The sequence below is a fragment of the Balaenoptera acutorostrata genome, chromosome 18, assembly GCF_949987535.1.
Source record: "Balaenoptera acutorostrata chromosome 18, mBalAcu1.1, whole genome shotgun sequence".
In the NCBI taxonomy this organism is placed as follows: Eukaryota; Metazoa; Chordata; class Mammalia; order Artiodactyla; family Balaenopteridae; genus Balaenoptera; species Balaenoptera acutorostrata.
In genome coordinates, this window is record NC_080081.1 from 1903086 (window position 1) to 1923437 (window position 20352).

Below are 20352 nucleotides of genomic sequence, written 5' to 3' on the forward strand. Positions count from 1 at the left end.
TCATATCCCCGATCAAGAAAATAAAAAAGATTGGGAGTGGGGAAAGAAATAACTAAATAAGTGCACACTGCCCACAGAATTCAAAACATAGCCATGTTTAGAAAGTTTACCTTGCTGGTTTATCACACCAAGGTAGATATATACCAGTAATGTAAAATTTACCCAAATCGAGACTATCATTTCCCATTTCCAGCAGATGCAACGGTTCAGGAAAAAGGAGGTTTGGATTAGATATGAGATTTAATACCACAGGTACTTTTTAAGCTCACAAACTGCTCAAGTTTCAAAATGCAGCAAATTTTAGGATTCTGAAACCCTTGTCTTCACTATGTACAATGTCTAGACACTCTCCTCTAATTTCACGCTATTTGATATATATACACATCAATCTCAGGAAAGACTACGTTAACACACAAAATAAACTAGAAACTGTATTGATCTGGAAAACTGACAATCTACTCCAAATATGAGTATAATGGCATTTGATGCACATAAAACCTATAAATCACATTATGCACCTTTTTAAAATCCCACTGTTGAAGATCTGTAACCGTATGGGGAAATAATCACAATACCCAGTTATGCAATAAGAACAGGGTATTATTCCACACATTAATACAAAAATATAAGAATATTATAGAAATACATAGAGGTCAGAAGGAAACAGAGCAGAACATTAATGGTGGTTGTATCTGTGTGGCGGACGATACGTGATTTTTATATCCTTCCTCCCTCTCTAGGCAGTTTACCTACATTCTACACTGCTCAGTTTTAGAGACATTCAAAAAAACAAGTTATTCTTCAAAAATGTTTTGCAATTACTCACCACATTATAATAGCTTTTGTTAATGGCAGTCGTATCAAATCCTTTGGGAGGGCTCTTCAAGGCTCCAGATTTGGGTGACACGGGCTTTTCTGAAATAAAGACGTACGGCAGGTTTACGGCTCCACCCTAGAGAGGACCACGCGCAGCAGCCCCGCACGGCCCCAGCTTCTGGGCCCAACTGAGCCCCCAGCCCAACGGGCGGCGGGACAGAAGCCCATGCAGCCAGCAGGCCCCCAGCCCCATCTCCGCCTCACGGTCGGCCCCCTGAGCTCAGAGGCCTCCACACCCGTGCCTCCTCCGGCCCGTCCTCCCAGCTCAGGCTGAAAATCTGACGGATTATGCACCATTGCCGACAACAAACAAAAAAGAACTGATCTGTAAGCTACACATGCAGCCCAGGTGTGCAGTACGGGTGAATTACTACGCCCACAGCATCAGAGACAACGTTGGCAGACACGTAACAATATTAAGACATCAAGACCCACAGGCTGGACTGTACTTGGAGGGACCCAGGTCACTCAGGATGCAGACGTCCCTCTAAACAAGGGCGACAGACAAAGCAGGAAAGCCACCCCACGCAGGGCGACAAGAAAAACCACACTGCCTTACGAGCCTCCACACCAGGGGCAACACGGAAAGCGGTCACGGTTACTGCAAGGATTCAAGTACTGAACATTACATGGCTTTCATCCAACTCCATTCAAGAGAAATGTATTCAGAATAGGTACTGAAGAAGCGCTTGCCAACTGATTCCTTGGCACTCTGTGTGTCTGTGTGTGTCTGTGTGTGTGTGGGTGTGTCTGTGTGTGTCTGTCCCTGGTCCCGTGGGGCGGGTGTGTCCGTCACTGAGGTTCTGTGGGATGTGTATCTGTCCGTCACTGAGGTTCTGCGGGGTGTGTGTCTGTCCATCACTGAGGTTCTGCGGGGTGTGTGTCTGTCCGTCACTGAGGTTCTGCGGGGTGTGTGTCTGTCCGTCACTGAGGTTCTGCGGGGTGTGTGTCTGTCCGTCACTGGGGTTCTGCGGGGTGTGTGTCTGTCCGTCACTGGGGTTCTGCGGGGTGTGTGTCTGTCCGTCACTGGGGTTCTGCGGGGTGTGTGTCTGTCCGTCACTGGGGTTCTGCGGGGTGTGTGTCTGTCCGTCACTGGGGTTCTGCGGGGTGTGTGTCTGTCCGTCACTGGGGTTCTGCGGGGTGTGTGTCTGTCCGTCACTGGGGTTCTGTGGGGTGTGTGTCTGTCCGTCACTGGGGTTCTGTGGGGTGTGTGTCTGTCCGTCACTGGGGTTCTGTGGGGTGTGTGTCTGTCCGTCACTGGGGTTCTGTGGGGTGTGTGTCTGTCCGTCACTGGGGTTCTGTGGGGTGTGTGTCTGTCCGTCACTGGGGTTCTGTGGGGTGTGTGTCTGTCCGTCACTGGGGTTCTGTGGGGTGTGTGTCTGTCCGTCACTGGGGTTCTGTGGGATGTGTGTCTGTCTGTCACTGGGGTTCTGCGGGGTGCGTCTATCACTGGTCTCCAAGGCTCCTGAGGCTGGATATCAGAGTGGGGCCGGTGGGGAGGAAAGGAGAAATGGTGAAGAGCGCTGCCGGGGGCTGCGGCCTGTACAGCCCCCTTCCTCCCTTGCCTCCTCTGCAGGCTCCTGCTGCACACGTGGCTGCCGGCGCCCCTCCGGCGTGTTAGGTGGAAGGACGCTGAGCTCACCTGTCCAGAATCTCTCTCTCGGCAGCATTTCCCTCCCCCCCCAAACACTCCTGAGCTCCGGGTCCCTAATCCCAACTGCTCAATATCTCCATTATCTTCTCAGCAACAGAAACCCCAAAAATGCCCAAAGCAAAACGCACTGTCTTTAGCTGTGGGTCCCCCTCCGCCTATGGAGCTGTTTACCTAAATCTTCTTTCAGTGCCTCACTGTAAGGGTTTTCCAAACAGCTGAAAATAACGGACAAAACAGAAGGTATTATTCCTAGCTGAAAGAATTCTCTCTGCCCATGGGATGGAAGCAGAACTCCACAGGAAATAAACTACTTCTCAACCATGAGAAACACAAGGAGGAAAACCAACCTAGCCTAGCTAACACACTTTGCTGCCCAATCTTGTATCTGCAGCTAAGCCTTTAACTGTGGAAGAAAAAACTACGACATTTCCATCCGAAGAAAAAAACGCCTTTTCATCTTTAAAATCCGCAATTTGGGGGAAGCACGTGCAACGACAGTAAAGGGAGGCGGCTGAAGCCTGAACTACCGCCCCGGGGGTCATAAACTGCACATGCAGGAAGACGCACCGCACCACGGGCGCCAGCAAGGCTAGTGCACGAGAATGACTGGAAGCTGCTGCAAAGTTTTTAAGAGCAAATAACTTGGCAACCGCCTCATTTTACTTAAACTTAAGACATACCTCACAACACCACGGTTAATAAAATTCAGTCCGTTCACTATGAGAACTACAAGGAAGAAGTTTTTTCAAAAGCAAGCTTCAATCTACTAATAGTCTATAAACATAAGGGACAGGCAGAAGAGACCCAGACGAATCAAGGTTTAAGTCCAAAGAGGCTGTCTTTTCTCCCTCAGAAAAAGAAAGCACACAATGTGCTGGTCGTTAAACGGAAACTTCTGGGCTGGGAGGCATCATGAACACACGCCCAAAGCTTTGGGTCCAGACGCTCAATGAGCTGTCACACGAAGGAGCCGCCAACACGCCCTCTGCAGAAGGTGCAGCTGCCGCCTGCGTGCCACCTGCGGGCCACCTGCGGGAGACCCGGGAGGGCAGCGCTGGCTAACGCTCCAGGCCCAGGCTCCAGTGACAGTCGCCCGTGGTGGCGGGGCGAGCAGAAGCGCAGGACCCCTGCGAGCCTCGGGTGGCCTCTAGCGCCCCCACCAGAGAAAACGTTGAAGTGTCACTGCAGCATAACAGAGGCCAAGTCATGGCCACGCATAACAGAGGCAAATGCACAGGAAACATATTAGAAAATACTCAGCCTTCCCAGTATCCTAAGAAAAACAAGACATTGTTCTGGCCCATCCAATGGCTAAAATAGATTCCACTCGCAGGGATGAGGGTGGGGAGCCAGGAGGACAGCACAGCGCCCCCTTCCAGGGCCGACGGACGCAGCACGTGCCCCCCTTTCTCGCAGTAAATGTTGAAAAACGCCGATAACAACAGGATCTAAACACAGATGTGCTAAAAGAAGAGGGGGATGGGGACCCCCCCCACCAGGTGCCAAAAGTAAAGGAGGCCGCAAAGCACTGGCAGTGGTGGGGGCTGCCCCGGGGCTGGGCCGCAACCAGTGCTGCTACAGGACTGCCCCGTCCCAGCGGGTGGAGCTCTGGTGACCCGCACGGCTAATGAAAGGAAGCCTAGAGACTTCTGTCCGCTGGCCAGAGAAGCAGCTAGGAAGTGTGCTGGCCACTCAGGGATGGGGGACACAGCCTGTGAGAAACCAAACCAAGCCTGACCCCACCAAGCGTGCAATCCAAGGCCACACCATCTCCTGCAGGACCACCAGGATTTGCCAAGGGCAAGAAAGCTCTCTGGGAGCCCTGAGGAAGCCAATGTCAGCCGTCTCTGTAGGTACTTCTGCAACCCAGGGTACAGAGGTACCCACTGAACAACCATCCATCAAAGAACAATCCATAAAATAAAGCACAAGCTCATGAAGAGTGAACCACCAAGAGAGTGTAAACAGAAAACATACGAGGGAACCAGTCCCCGCGATGTAGAAATTAACAGGATAATCTAGGAGGCTGTACAGCAAGTGTGCTTAAAATGCCTGGAAAGAAATTGGGACCATAATGAATTAAAAAGTCATCATGATAATGAAGAACATCCGGAAAAGAATGAAACAACTTCTAGAAACGAATACGATGGTCACTAAAACGAAAATCTTGGTGGACAGGTAAACAGGGCAGTGAGGAGGGACCTGGGAAGGGAGAGATCTGAGGAATGGACTCCAAGTGAGTGTGGAACAAAGTAACGAAAGCAAAGAAACAGTGAAGCCAAGAAACAGCGAAGCAAAGAAACGAAAGTATGGAAAGCGGATTCAAAGCCACGGAGGGTAAAATCTAACCAGATATTCAGGAGACGACAAAGCAAATGAGCAGGCAGCATTACTTTCCAGAAACGGCAAGTTCTCACGTCCTGGGCTAGGGCAGCACAGCAGCCCTACGCAGTCACCCCTCCACCCCCGTGGGGCGGCTCTGGAGCTGGCGATGCTTCCAGAGGCAAAGGCAGTCAAACCCCGGCAACCTCAGGACCGAGCTATCATCGGCTTTTCTTCCGCCTCTTTCTGGAAGAGTAAGGGCTCCCTCTCGTCATCCCTCATTTCCCTCTGCCTCTTGTCTGAAGGTTTCACAGCCCTGCTTTCTGTGCTGGTGGCGGCCCTCCCGCCAGGCTGTGTGCACTGACCCCTCGGAGCCCACAGGCGACGCTCAGCCCTGAGGACAACTCCAACTCTGGCTCTCGCTTCTGAGTCCCCATTGTTTGTCACCCGGCCTGGAAACCATTCCACCCCCGGTCAGGCACTCGCTCTCCAGGGCTTAAGCCCCACGGTCACTGGTTTCTGTGCTGCCAGTTTCCTCAACCCTGTACTCTTTCCTATTGGCTTTCAACTGCTGAACCTCTTCCTAGTTCATTTAGCGATAATCTGTCCTTGTGGACACTCCTGAACCTCTGTCTGAGCCTTTGTTACAGAGATTTCCAAGTGTGCACAGGAGCGGGGAGAACCCCACACACGTGTGCCCCTGCTGAGAGCCTCCACAGTTACCAGCCCCCGGCTGCTCTCATACCCTCTTCCCTCCTGGAAGCCTCACAGCAAAGCCCATCAACACTTCCGTGTCCATCCTACTCAGAGGGATCTCCTCTTTAATTAAAATCCTAACATCAGGCACTTATCACACCTGACAAATTCGTAATAATTCATTAATATTATCTGATGCAAGTCCATATTCAAATTTCCTGGTCGGTCACAACATGACTTTTGTAGTTGGCTTATCTGAATTAGGAACCAAATAAGATCTACACCGTGGGAGCTGCTCTGCCCTAAGCCTTCTTTATCCTCTCAAAGCCCCTCCCTCTCTTTACTTAACGCCAGCAGGGAGCACAGGGGACCGCCCCCTTCCCCATCATCCATGCTACCCAATTTTCTATTCAGGGGACCTCAGGTAGGCTTCCTGATTTATGGGTAGACATTTTGCTGTTTTTTCACTGTTTTTCCCCCAGTTCCCACAACAGTGGCCACTCAAGTAAATATTTGTTGAATGGACATTGGCTGTGATTTTAGAGCCGAGTGCAATCGTTAACAACCTTGGAGTATGAAAAACAGAATGCAAAGGTGGAAAAAGGTCAAGGGTAAGTCCTCGCGTTACAAAGTGGGGCATCAAGAGACGACTGTCAATGTCCACGGACACGAAACAAAGGATATTAGTTAGCATTCCTGATAAAGGGAACCAACAGGAGAGAGGGAAAGGGAGGACAACAACTCAGAGAGAAAGTCTGCAGGACGCAAATCAGGCAGAGAAGTCCCACACACTGGAAGGGGCTACGCGGAGAAGGCAGCTCGTGGCGGGGGGCCAGGGTCTCCCAGGGGCGAGGGCCAGGAGGCGGGGAGGGGGAGCAAGGACCTCTGCTCGTCATCACATCAGCCCTTCTGTCCCACGTGCTTTGTTTTTACATGTCTGGATTACTTTTCACATAATATTTTACAAATAAAACTTTTTTTAAAAAGAGCATCTCTATTACTGAAGACTATGGACCCTGACCCCAAACTGCTCCAGGACAGTTGACCCATGGGCGTGTCCTTGAACCAGGGGGTGTTAATCACGGTCACTGGGACGTGGCCACGCTCACGGAACACGCCCTACAGTGCCCAGTAACATCGGTGTCCATGTGAGTGTGCGTTTATTATGTTACTCTACAGGGACACTCACTTCCACATTCCAGAACAAATTACCAATCACCTAACTGCAGGCCTCTCTGTACACGTGTGAGGTTCCCCACACACCCCAGAGGTGCCAGGCTTACATTTTATACTCTCCCCACCCAAAAAATGTGCATCAGGAAGAGAGAGCACGGAGAGGCCCAGCCCCATCCCGGGTGCCTTCAGAAACGGAGCATGAGCATGAGGTGCACCCATGCACACGTGTGCACGCACACGCACACGCCCAAGCCCATTCCATGCCACAGAAGGGGGCGAGGGCAGAGGCTCTTCCCAGCCACACAAACGAGACAAGGTTCTGCGTCACGCTGTCCCTCTCCCGGCACAGGTTATATTTCTGTCCAACACTGCTCTTTCACAGCCAGAGAAAGAACTGCGTCCAAAATCCAGCTTGCATTTCACGCCACTTTAGTATGCCAAAAATAAACAGAAAATACTGGAAAATGAGAAACTTAGGAAATGGCAGTGTGAATGCTCATTAAACATCACACTGCAAGTGAGAGTAGCAAGTGAGAGTCATTTGAGTTCCCACATCACTGCCAAGCACGGCTCATGACTCAGCACCCCAAGCTCACCCGATCGTAAAGGAACATTTACAAGAAGTGCCTTCAATGTTCACGGATGAGAAATGGGAGACAGTAAACTCAGCGCATCAGAAACAACCACTTAAAAGAAACCTGGTGCACGAGATGCACACATGAACCGGGACTTGTGAGCACCCCGAGCCCACGGGCGCCCCCAGCAGCAGCCCAGCCACGGCGGCGCTCACGTTCTAACCCCCGGGAGACCCAGCGCCTCCGCGTTCCCTGAAGGAGAGCAGCACCAGCGCCGCTCACTGTAGAACCGGCCTCCTGGCTGCTTTCCTTCCATCTCCCTCGAATTTAAGAAACTATCGCGCAGGCGCACGTGTGTAAAATACACATATACACGTGTGAATAAAATGAGTTTCACATATTCAGGAAGAATATCCAGTGCTTTTGCAGCAAAATGTGAAATATCCTCAGGCAGACTCTTGGGAGAGATCTGTCTTCAAGGAGGGAGTATTTCAAACAAGAAACCACACAAAGGTCCAAGACACAAACACGTGGGGTGAAGCCTGACCAGAGCACTGCCACCTCCGGCCACAAGGGGGCAGGCGACCGCGGCCGCGCACAGGCCCCGCCTGAGAAGCGGGACAGAAGACACGCAGCCCAGGGGACATCACGGAGAAGGAATCTCAGCTTCGTTTATTCGATAAAAATATTAGTAAATCAAATCAAAATTTAACGCAGAAGAGAAACTCACCGTTAAAGGAAGTCGGCGTTTGTCTTTGGTAAGGAAATGACCCTGACATGATGGCCAGTTAGAGGAGTCTGTACGTTGGGATCTGGCACATTTTCTTTACAGAAAATTAAGCATTAACGACACTGTGAATTACAACATTTATGCTAAACTTGCTCTTTCAAAGAGGAAACCTATTCCAAAATCAAAAAGCCACATTAATTACTAAAAAAAAAAAAAAAGCAATACAGAAATGTTATTGTGATCCTAGAGTTTCACTCTCAACTGTTACAAAGTGATACGGTAAAAACATGGTTTCACGTCTTTCCTTCTCAAATGCCCACGTTTAAAATCAGACGGGGACAGCTTTCCTTAGAATATACTGAAGTAACCTGAGGACACCCAGGATGGAAACTTACTCCCAAAAGAGGTTATTCCTTTGGTTCAACAGTCAAATAAAGAATACTTAGCAGAACAGATCACCAATTTAAGCAAATATGTTATTCCCTATATTTTAAAAAACAAACAGGAAAAAAAGGAAAGTTTTCAAAGTTACTTGGGTCTCAGTTTGGTATGAAAACTAGGGATTCCACGTGACCCCTGCAAACAGCCCTTTGACAACAATGCAGTTATGCACATACGATTAAAGGGGGTCTCTCTTTCTCTCTCCCTCTCTCACACACACACACACACGCACGCACACACAGAAACACAGGATTAAGACACAGAAATAGGAATTTTAGGCAGAACAAAGTGATGCAGTCGCTCCTGATGCAGGTAAACACTCATAAACATGCAATGGCTGGTTCTTCGTAGAGCTGCGTCTGCCCCCCTCGCCACCCCCGGCTCTCAGCTCTCAGTGGGGCTGAGAGCAGAACACTCATGCCAGGCTGCTAGACGCTCAGAGGCCAACAGCTGTGAACAACCTGCCACCACAGACGACACTGACCACACGCACACATCCACCTGAAAACAACAGACGACACTGACCACACTCTCATCCACCTGAAAACAACCCTCCGGGACTATCTTTTCAGTGTAATTTTCAAAAGTTAACTTTGGAAACTCCATGAGGAGAAATACCTGAAAAGGAAAAATTCATTTGCACTCATCTGCACTCTTACTATGGTGACTCAAAATCAGACCAGAATTCCCATTTAAATGAGATGTGCACAGCAAAATTCAAGAAGCCCAGATTCAACAGACGTCTGCACAATCAGCAAGTTCCACTCTTTATGGCTTGCCCCACCACCAGCTCTGTGACCCCCTGAGGACGTGCCCACCACCAGCTCTGTGACCCCCTGAGCACATGCCCACCACCAGCTCTGGGACCCCCTGAGCACGTGCCCATCACCAGCTCTGTGACCCCCTGAGCACGTGCCCATCACCAGCTCTGGGACCCCCTGAGCACGTGCCCATCACCAGCTCTGTGACCCCCTGAGCACATGCCCACCACCAGCTCTGGGACCCCCTGAGCACGTGCCCATCACCAGCTCTGTGACCCCCTGAGCACGTGCCCATCACCAGCTCTGTGACCCCCTGAGCACGTGCCCATCACCAGCTCTGTGACCCCCTGAGCACGTGCCCACCACCAGCTCTGGGACCCCCTGAGCACGTGCCCATCACCAGCTCTGTGACCTCCTGAGGACGTGCCCGCCACCAGCTCTGGGACCCCCTGAGGACGTGCCCATCACCAGCTCTGTGACCCCCTGAGCACGTGCCCATCACCAGCTCTGGGACCCCCTGAGCACGTGCCCATCACCAGCTCTGTGACCCCCTGAGCACGTGCCCATCACCAGCTCTGGGACCCCCTGAGCACGTGCCCATCACCAGCTCTGGGACCCCCTGAGCACGTGCCCATCACCAGCTCTGGGACCCCCTGAGCACGTGCCCATCACCAGCTCTGGGACCCCCTGAGCACGTGCCCATCACCAGCTCTGGGACCCCCTGAGCACGTGCCCATCACCAGCTCTGGGACCCCCTGAGCACGTGCCCATCACCAGCTCTGTGACCTCCTGAGGACGTGCCCATCACCAGCTCTGGGACCCCCTGAGGACGTGCCCATCACCAGCTCTGTGACCCCCTGAGCACGTGCCCATCACCAGCTCTGTGACCCCCTGAGCACGTGCCCACCACCAGCTCTGGGACCCCCTGAGGACGTGCCCATCACCAGCTCTGTGACCCCCTGAGCACATGCCCACCACCAGCTCTGGGACCCCCTGAGCACGTGCCCATCACCAGCTCTGTGACCCCCTGAGGACATGCCCGCCACCAGCTCTGTGACCCCCTGAGCACATGCCCGCCACCAGCTCTGGGACCCCCTGAGCATGTGCCCGCCACCAGCTCTGGGACCCCCTGAGCATGTGCCCGCCACCAGCTCTGGGACCTCTTGGATCTCACTGGTAAGGAGGAAGACCCCCTCACCCTCACCCTCCTGGAAAGGGGCCAGTGCTGCTCTCTCTCGTCCCTCGAAGAAGAATGAGTCGCTCGGCCTGCCCCAGCCCTCAGGCTCTAGGGCCGGCACCAGGGCTGCCCCGCTGCCCCAGGACTGACTGGTGACTACTGGCAAATCCAACCAAGCTGCAGACTAAGCCACATTTTCCAGCAGCCATGTCTGTAAAGCCAAGGCAACACTTCCCAATCAGCCTGACAGCACTGCCGGGCTCTCAGCTGGTTCTACACATGGACAGATTAAAAGGAGGGTATTATTTGTACCCTATGCCCTGAATATCCCAACAGTACTTATTCTCTAGAGTTGTGGTGAGGACTGAAGTCACAGATAAAAAGCACTTCCTACAGGAACCAGAACATAAAAACTTGGCTATTATTGCTAACTGTATTATTACGATAATGAAAAAATACTGCTTTTATTATCAACAATAGAACGATATCAACTACAGAAAAAGAGCAACAATGAGATACCACTTTACACCCATTAGGATGGCTAGTATCAAAAAAACAAAACAAAACAGAAAACAACAAGTGTCAGCAAAGATGTGGAAAAATAGGAACCCCTGTGCATTGCTGACGGGAACGTGAAATGGTGCAGCTGCTGTGGAAGCAGCACAGCAGTTCCTCAAAAACTGAACAGAGTCACTGTATGAGCCGGCAATTCCACTCCTAGGAATACGCCCAGGAGAACTGAAAGGACTCAGGACAGACACCTGTACACCCATGTTCATGGCAACATTATTCACAAGAGCCAAAAGCTAGAAACAACCCAAAAGTCTAGGAACAGAAGAATGGATAAACAAAATTCGGTTGTGAAATAAAACACATACACATATATACTGGTCTCAGCCCCTGGTTCCTGGCACAAGGTTCCTGAAACCCTTGGAACGTCCTAACAAGACCACTGGGAGCATCTTCTGTTCTAATACTAGGTCTCTGACCCTGTTCCTGACACACAGTCCCTAAACCCCTTGGAGTTTCCTGGGTGATAGGAGCGTCCTTTGTTCTCACGAGGCGACTCTAGGTGGGCTTCTGGATGGCTCCTGGTCACCACAAAGACCACGCCATGATTAGAAGCTCGGAGCTTCCAGCCCCACCCCATTCTCGGGAAGGAAAGAGGGCTGGAGATTGAGTTAACCATCACTCATGCCTCTGTGATGAAACCTCCGTAAAATCCCAACAGCGTGGGGTTCAGAGAGCCTGCAGGTCGGTGAACACACCTACGTGCCAGGAAGGTGGCACCCCAACTCCACGGGGACAGAATCTCCTTCGCTTGGGACCCTTCCGGACCTCGCCCCCTGTGCCTCTTCATCCGGCTGTTCATCTGTGTCCTGAACCATGTCCTTTCCTACGGGATAAACCAGTAAACCTGAGGAGTGCTCCCCCCGAGTTCTGTGAGCCCTTCCAGCAAATTACCAAACTCTAAGAGAGGGTCACAGGAACCTCGATTTACAGCTAGTTGGTCAGAAGCCCAGATGACAACCTGGGGCTTGGGGCGTATGAAGTGGGGTCAGTCTTGTGGGCCTGAGCCGTCAACCTCTGTGACACTAACCCCAGGCAGATGGTTATCAGAACTGAACTGAACTGTAGGACACCCAGCTGGTGTGATCCAACGGTCTGATGTGTGGAAAGCCCACACGCTGGTACAAGAAGTGCTCCAAGTGTGGCGGCAGTGTGAGAACAAAGGAGAAACACAGAGGTGTGAGGGTTTATCAGTGGCATAACCATACAAGGGCATATTATTCAGCCTTAAAAAGGAGTGAAATTCTGACACACACACTACAACACGGGTGAACCCAGAAGACATGCTGAGTGAAATAAGCCAGTCACAAAAGGACAAATAATGTATGATTCCCCTAACATGAGGCTCTTAGGAGTCAAACGTCAGTCGAGACAAAGAGTCGCATGGGGACTGCCAGGGGCTCAGGGGAGACAGGAATTGTTTAATGGGTTGAGAATTGGGGAAGATGAAAAAGTTCTGAGATGGATGGTGGTGATGTCTGCACAACAATGTGAACGTACTTAGTGCCACTACACTGTACACATAAAATTTTTTTTTAAATGGTTAAAATGGTCAATTTTGCATTATGGTAAATTTTACTACAATCTAAAAGAGACGGAAGAAGCACGTGTTATTCCCCCCCAAAATCCAACGCCAGAAACCTTTACCCATCAGGGCTGCAGGCTGCCTTATTAAAATACTTTGGTCTGACGTCAGTGCTAGGAAAATACTTGTTTTATCAGAACTGTCACGTTCACCTTTAGACAGCTCTTCTCCTTGCTACCTCAGAAAACCAAAGAGCAGCAATTATCGCTCCCTGAGCTCCTGCTCTGTGCCAGGCCCGCAAACCCGAACGCGCAAGCCCCGCTGACCCCACGAGGGAGCGCCGTCCCCGCACCCTAACCTGAAACGCCCGCGGGCCCCGGGGCTCCTCCCCGCGCCCACGCGGAGCCGCTCCCATCACACTCCCTCCACGCGGCCCTACCCGCACCCGGACCACCAGCACTCTCCCCAGGCAGAACCAGAACACCGCAGCACACAGCAAGGCCTTTCCAGTCAACAGACGACATGCAAGTCAAGTCACAGCAGGCTCGGCTTGCAAATCTCTCCCCACCTCTGCGTCTCCGGCCACCCACTCTTCCCCTCAAGACGCTGGTTCTGAAATCTCACTCATCAGAGCGCCTACACCCCAGCTCCGTATGAATACAAACATATACACATACACACAGGAACCCACGAGGGCAAGGACTACACGACTGCACTGATAAAACCAGCAGTCTCTGTCGATAAATTAACGCTGCTTCAGGGAATGGGGACCACTGGGCAGACGTGCTCGGGAGGCCCGCCATTACCCCCCCGTGACGCCACGCAGGACAGCACCACGCACACACACGCAGAGGCCGTGCGCCAGAACTTCCACACCCATACCACAGTGACATAAATCACAGATCCCAGGCCGTAGAGAGAACCTGCGATTCCACGACGTGAGTCTAAGCAGAAACGAAAAAAGTGCCAGTACCACTATTCCCTTTCAAAATAAGATAAGCCTCTGAGTAATTTTTTAAATTCAGTAAAGTAATGTTAAGCAATTGCAGAAAACCTAAGGAAAGCGATGCATTTTAAAATGCTATTATTAGCACAAAGAAAAGGACAGAAATTACTTAACTGTGCATGACGGGCAAAAGCACCCACAGTCAGAAACTCCACACAGCCTGCATGACAGAGCGAACTCCCAGTCCTGACACTAGCCCTACAAAAGGGCAATACATTTTACCTTATATAAAAGTGTAACCACAAAAATAAAAACTAACAGATTTGAGATGTTTCTCCTTACAAATGGAACATAAGAGAGTAAGTCTCTATTTTAAAGTGCTGATGTCGCAACGGAATGAAAAGCTAGCCTGTGACCGTGCAGCCCTTTCCCCAGCGCGGGGGCAAACACCACTCCCCCTCGCAGAGAGAACGCGGGAGGCTGACCCCCGCCCGGGACGGGGAGCTTCCCGAGCACGTGCCCCGCCTCCTGCTACCCCCCCCCCCCGCCCACTCACCGCTGGGCTTGATCTCGCGCACGTAGTTGCTGGGGAACCAGCCGGTCCTGCCGCTGTGCGTGCCCTCCCACCAGCCCCCTTCCTCCACCCGCGTGACGTGGATGACGTCGCCTTTCGCAAAGGACAGCTCGTCTTCATTCGTCTGCTGGAAGTTAAACTTGGCTCTTACGACCAGTTGATTGTTGCTATTATCCGTCATGTCCTGAAAAGGGGAGAAGGGAGGAGACGTCACGAAGGACACACGTTCTGCAGCGTTACGACAGGAACAGATTTTGCTTGGACAAACGGAGCATAACCACCCCGTTCACAGGGTAGAGGGACGCCTGGACACACCCAAGTCCCCACGGCCCTGTCCGCTGCGCCAGGTCCAGTCCCAGAGGAAACGCTCAACGGCTGCAAAGGTCTCACTCCTGCCAGCGTTGTGCCTACGTGAACAGAGACACACTTTCACATACATTTACACACTACACACTTCTCTACAGTTTGCAACAAGTTAATACACTGCGACCATTTTCCCAGCAGTCCCTAATTACTGCAGTCTTAACTAACTGCTTAATATTACACTGTACGGCAGTGCCATTAGTTACTTAACCAAGTCTCCACTACTAGACTTGAGACCGTGTCTAGTTGTTTTCTACTGCCAAACAAGGCTGCATCAGAACTGTCTGCACATGTCTTTGCACACGCCCGTAAATGAGCCGATACGTTAAATTCAGGTCAGAGAACACGGATGACACATTTTAAATCTTAACGCCCATTTCTAAGTTGCCCTCCAAAAAGCTCCCACAGACCAGTGCCAAGCGACATTCCCGCCAGCAGCGTCTAAGACGTCTGACTGCTTCAAACACTCACCAACACTGGATATTGCCAAACCGACAGGAAGAAAGGGTACCTCATTTTAACTTGCATCTTTCTCAGAGATTAAGCCTAACTGCACATCTCTGAAAAGTGGGCAGAGGAAGGCAGACTGGCTAGAATGTCTTTTTGTCTCCATCTATTCCAGACCGGGTGCTGGAGAGGCCTGCAACCTGGAACTGCCAACGGAAGTCAACAAACAAAAATCCCCAAGCAGAGTCTGCTCTCCTGGCCAGAGGGGCGGGAAAGGGACAGCACATGGGCCACTCAGTCAGCACCCAGGTGTCCAAGGGGACCAGGCAGGACGTCCCGTGGCCCACCAAGCCCCAGAGCTCCGCCAGCACCGGTGACATCAGCCAAGATGCGGCTGGGAGTCCAGCGTCCAGTCCCCCCAGGTGGCAGCACGCAGCCCCATCTGCCCACACAGGTGTCCCCTGCCCTCCACCCAGCCTCGGCGGGGAGCCAGGCCCAGCGTCTCCCCGACCCCCGTCCAGTAGCACTCTCAGGGGTCCAAGAGAAACCCCAGTGACCCCAGGTCAATGAGTCTGACCCGACACCACTGCAAGGAAACCAAGCTGTCCCCAGAACCACGGCCTACCACCCTCGGCCAGGACCGCCACACAAAACCCCACGAGCCAGGGCTGCAGCCTAAAACACGAGATCTCAGCAGGATCCAACATCTTCCAACACACTCTCCAAAGTGTCTAGGATAGAACTGAAGACACCCCTTATTCCAAGAACAGGGAAAATCGGAGCCTGACTGAGAACAGACATGGATCCCAACACTAAGATGAAGCTCTCTCAAAACAAACAAAATAGAAAATCCCAGAAATGAAACAGAACTTATAAAATCTACTCAAACCGACAGAGTGAAAAAAAATTAAGAGAGCCCCAGGGACTTGGGGGAAATGACAAAGATCTGAGATTGGAACCATCGAAGTCTTGGAGGAGAAAGGACAGAGGTGAAAAGGAGTCTAAGAAATACGGCTAAAAATGTCCCAAATGTGACAAAAGACACAAACACACAGAGTCAGGAAGCTGAGTGAACCCCAAACAGGATACACCTAAAGAAATCTGGACCAAGTCACACCGTAACTAAACTTCAGAAAACTAAAGACAAAAAAACTTTCGTATTAGGACAAAAAAGACATCTGCGGATATGCAAGATCTGAAAAACTTTACCTCCCCTGCACCCTTGCTCAAGAAGTTAGTATAAGATGCACTCCTCCAAAACAGGGAATTAACCACGAAAAAAATGAAGACAGAGAAAGACATGGAGGAAGCCGACTCGGGTCAGAGGCGTCCGCAGGTGATGAAGGAAGCACAGAGGCGGCAGCCGCCACATCCTGGCTGCAACCAAGAGACCCTCCAGCGGCCAGAAGACTTCACCAGCGTCCCCCAGAAGAGGAAACTGAAAAACCCTAACACGTCTGAATGCGCAAAGACGAGATTCTTCCAATAAAGGCAAAAGACCAGACTATAATCTGCACAAGGTGCACAGAAAACTAAAGAGGCAACAGAAGGTCGTCAGGAAAGAACAGCCCCAGCTCACGGTGGCCCCGCTGTGAGTCTGGGTCATGCTGATGTTGCACTAACACCCACCCAACGAAGCCACTGCAGGACTCAGCCACGGGGAAGGGGGGCCCAGAAGCACCCGTGAAGCTAAGGCCCAGGGGCAGTGGAAGAGCCCTGAGGCCCCCTGCCACTGTGGGACGTCCACAGTGGCAACACTGTGGTATTTAAAAAAAACCAAAAACCAAAAACCAACCTTTATATAAGGCATTTTATTTAGAGAGACACAGGCAAATGCCTAAAGAACCAACAGAAAAAACAGGAAGTGGTCATCTCTACTGATTTTCTCCTAACAGCAAGTCTTGGAGGACTACCTGAGTCTTTAAACTACCTGCATGTGTCACTAAACAAGATGAGAAAGGTAAGGCACAAACACAGTGCTCAGGCAGAACTTCGAGAAGAGGAGCTGACATAACGCCTAAAACAGTTCACATGCATTTACCTATTTACGTGTTTATATGTTAACTGCTATAAATCGTGTTTATTTAATAATTCAAATTAATACATTAAATATTTATCTAATGAATTAAACATTTAATGCATACTTCACGTTTAATACTTAGAATATTCGATAAAGCAATCTCTCATCCACATTTGGCAGGAACCCTCTGGCTGACCCCTGTCCCCTCAAACGCGGGGTGGCAGGGGCACCGGAGCGGTGAGGGCCGGACAGGACTCACGTCATAGCCGGGACACGGCACATGCTGCCCTCGCTCTGGTCAGAGAAACACGACCCGCTCATACGCTGTGTCAGGTTCTCTCTCTCTGCAGACCACTGTCATCACTCATCAGCCGTCTACTCTGATCTCCAAGACAGTCTCCTTTTTGTGACTTCCCCTGGCTTTGCAGAGCCGATTCGGGTGACAAATTCCAATAACGGAACATGACACGTAACAAACACACGCGCAGAGCAGGCCCCTAAGGAGGTCAAACTGCCCCGGGAGCCCTGCTGTCGGCCTGTCTGTCCCCCCCACTGCTGGGCGCACGCCGGCCGGCATGCAAGTGGCACGCGGGGCTCCCGTCAGCATGCTGCCGAGGCGGTGACCTACGCTCTCCCTACAGCTGCAGGCCAGGCAAAGAGCAGGGACGCCTTCCCCACTCCAGAAAGGGACACTCCACTAAGGACAGGACAGGGCGACGTCTGCGCAGGGCCAGGCGGCCAGTCTGGACCCCTTCACTTCTGACGCCACAGGTTCCCAGCCGTGGAGCATGGCCTACACTGAAGGATGGGCTCTAGGAGCGCTGCGAGCGGGCGCGGGCCCAGGCGGGGTGAGGACCACGCACCAGGCAGACAGCCCAGCCCTCCTCACGGGGGGCTGCCGCCACCGCTGCTGCTGCCCCGGGAGGCTGGAAAGGCTGTATTCAGTCACTAGCTTACCGCTTCAGCTCTTTTCCTCCCCTTTTCTAAAAGCTCCCCTGAAACGAGGGGCAGAGAAATCGTTATTCCCTTTTTTTTTTTTAATAAATTTATTTATTTTATTCTTGGCTGTGTTGGGTCTTTGTTGCTGCGCACGGGCTTTCCCTAGTTGTGGCGAGCAGGGGCTACTCTTCGTTGCGGTGCGCGGGCTTCTCATTGCGGTGGCTTCTCTTGTTGTGGAGCACGGGCTCTAGGCGCGCGGGTTTCAGTAGTTGTGGCACGTGGGCTCAGTAGTTGTGACTCAAGGGCTGTAGAGCGCAGGCTCAGTAGTTGTGGCGCACGGGCTTAGTCGCTCCGCGGCATGTGGGATCTTCCCGGACCAGGGCTCGAACCCGTGTCCCCTGCAGTGGCAGGCGGATTCCTAACCACTGCGCTGCCAGAGAAGTCCGAAATCGTTATTCTTACCTAGCAGGTCAAGAGGAGTCTCACCGCGTTCACCTCATGAGCGGCTCACCGGGTCCACGGCACAGGCAAGGTGGCTGGGGCTTTTTAGTTCTGGTGTAACTTAAACTTTCTCTCACTAATGAAACACCAATGCTATACTTACCGTAATCTCAGCAACATTCATCACAACAGAACATTTAACTTTATTTTACTAAAATTATTCCTTTGCAATCCATTCCTCATTTACTCAAAAACAAAAGAAACAAAAAAACCGACGACAACTGCCACAAGTGAATGGGTCAGACAGCAAATATTTCTTTGTCCAAAGCTTGTTGATTTTTCTTGCATTTTCCTTGTGTATTTCATAAAGCTAATTGAAACTATTTTTCAAGTGGTCTGGGCATCTTCCCTTGCTTTGGACCACAGAGCTCGCAATGGGACCCTTTAAGTCCGTCCAGCCTCACGGGGTGGCCGTGAGGGTCACACAAGTCAGTCCAGGCGAGACACCGAACCAGCCAGAGCTGGCACAGAGAAAAAACGCTCAAGGTGTGTTGTGTTGTTCACAAGGCCTGAAACAGGGCAATGGGACTTCTCAGAGAGGAAGAACAGTCACAGACACACAGCAGGGAGAGTTAGTTTGAGTTCAAAAAGTTCAAGAACACATAAAAATTATATCCCTTCTACAGCTCTCCGTTTTTACCGCTGCTTCGTGACCAAATTCAAATTAACTTCTCTCTACAACACACAGCTCCAACAAGGTTAACTTCCGTTTCCGAGGATCACACCAGCTTACTGGGCAATATTCTCTTGTGGTAAAGTAGAGAGCGGTGGTCTCTGAAGACTCCAGGAGGGTCGGTTCTCTTCAGACTCACAGGACGAGATCACTGATTCTCTAACATACAATAATTTACTAAAGTGTCGCATGAAGCAAAGTCACAGCACCGGCTGATTGAGCTGAGGACCAGGCCGCCATCCGGTCCAGAGTGGGCTCGGCTGTCTGTCAGGTGGACACTGGCCCCGGCTGGTGGATGGGGCGGCCTCTCCCCACGGTCTCTGCTCGGCCCTGTACTTCACATTCCCAGGTCCTCATTTCCACGCCTGTGCTCGCAGCCTGTCTCCTGGCGATTTACAAATGGGTTTTCCTCACTTTCCAGGAGGACTGTTCATCTCAGGTGGCTTCCCCACCTCACCAGCACCGTTATAAGGGAGTCCCTCCACAACCCGCATCCTGACTCAGTAGGGCGCTGTCACGCTTTCATAAAGAGAAAAAACCCCTCTAGGTGCTTCGGCTTTCAGCCATTTTCTTCCTCATCTAAGTACTAGATATGGATTTCTTATTCCCAAACTTCTGTATCTTTGTGCAGAGTAGGTAAGAAAATATGATGCAAGTGACCAGGAAAACATTTTAAAGCTCACATCCCTCCAGATAAACAGATCTATATCTTAAACTAGAGTGCCCCAAATACACAAATTTCTTAGAAGCTGCCATGAAGCGTGGCACGCGGATAATCTGGTGATGGGCAAACGCCAGGCCCGAGAACAGGAGCGACGGCAGCAAAGGCAAACCGCCCTCTGGCTGAGCAACTCCCCGGAGGCCCGTGTGTCCTCCCAGACACGCTGCACACGCCCGGCTCCCAACACACTCCCATTCTCAGGGACCAACTCTCACACTTACCAAACTCCGATACTGGCCCTGGAACAGTCTTGAAGTCCGACCGTGCGAAGGCTGGGGTCCCAGGGAGTCGAAAGACTTGATCCGGTGAGAGGAGGGCCGGGCACACACGGAGTCACTTCCCAGGCCGATGTCTGCAAGGTCATCACAGGGGAGAGAGCGAGCTGAGTCCCCTGACACTGCGCCCACACCCGGCACCGGGCTCCGAGGGTCGGGGGGCCACCCGCGCAGGAGACCAGGAGCAGAGTCCCCGCCACGGGACCGAACGACCGCACGCGCCCCGGGCACCTTCCCGGGAATTAACTGAACATAACTATTTAGCAGTCCTTCTCTCGCTAAGTTCCGAGTTTACACCGTGTTTCCTAACTGTTTCAGTACCTTCTCCTCACCTGGAAACAAGAAGCCTCTCACGCTCGCCTCCTGAGCAGAGCACCACCCAGACCCCCC

General features: G+C 51.7%; 1 protein-coding gene across 8 annotated transcripts in view; it reads right to left on the reverse strand.

Moving 5' to 3' along the window:
• ARHGEF7 (Rho guanine nucleotide exchange factor 7) overlaps nucleotides 1-20352 on the reverse strand; it is a 126242-nt gene that overhangs the window by 47158 nt on the left and 58732 nt on the right. For 7 of the 8 annotated variants that reach the window (XM_057532530.1, XM_057532532.1, XM_057532527.1 and 4 more), the window contains 3 exons: nucleotides 19909-20039; nucleotides 14006-14207; nucleotides 827-915 (listed from right to left, as the gene is read on the reverse strand). In XM_057532530.1, coding sequence (XP_057388513.1) covers nucleotides 827-915; nucleotides 14006-14207; nucleotides 19909-20039 — 422 coding nt within the window. Of the gene's footprint in view, nucleotides 1-826; nucleotides 916-14005; nucleotides 14208-19908; nucleotides 20040-20352 lie in introns of those variants that run through there. The other variant, XM_057532534.1, reaches the window with a different exon arrangement.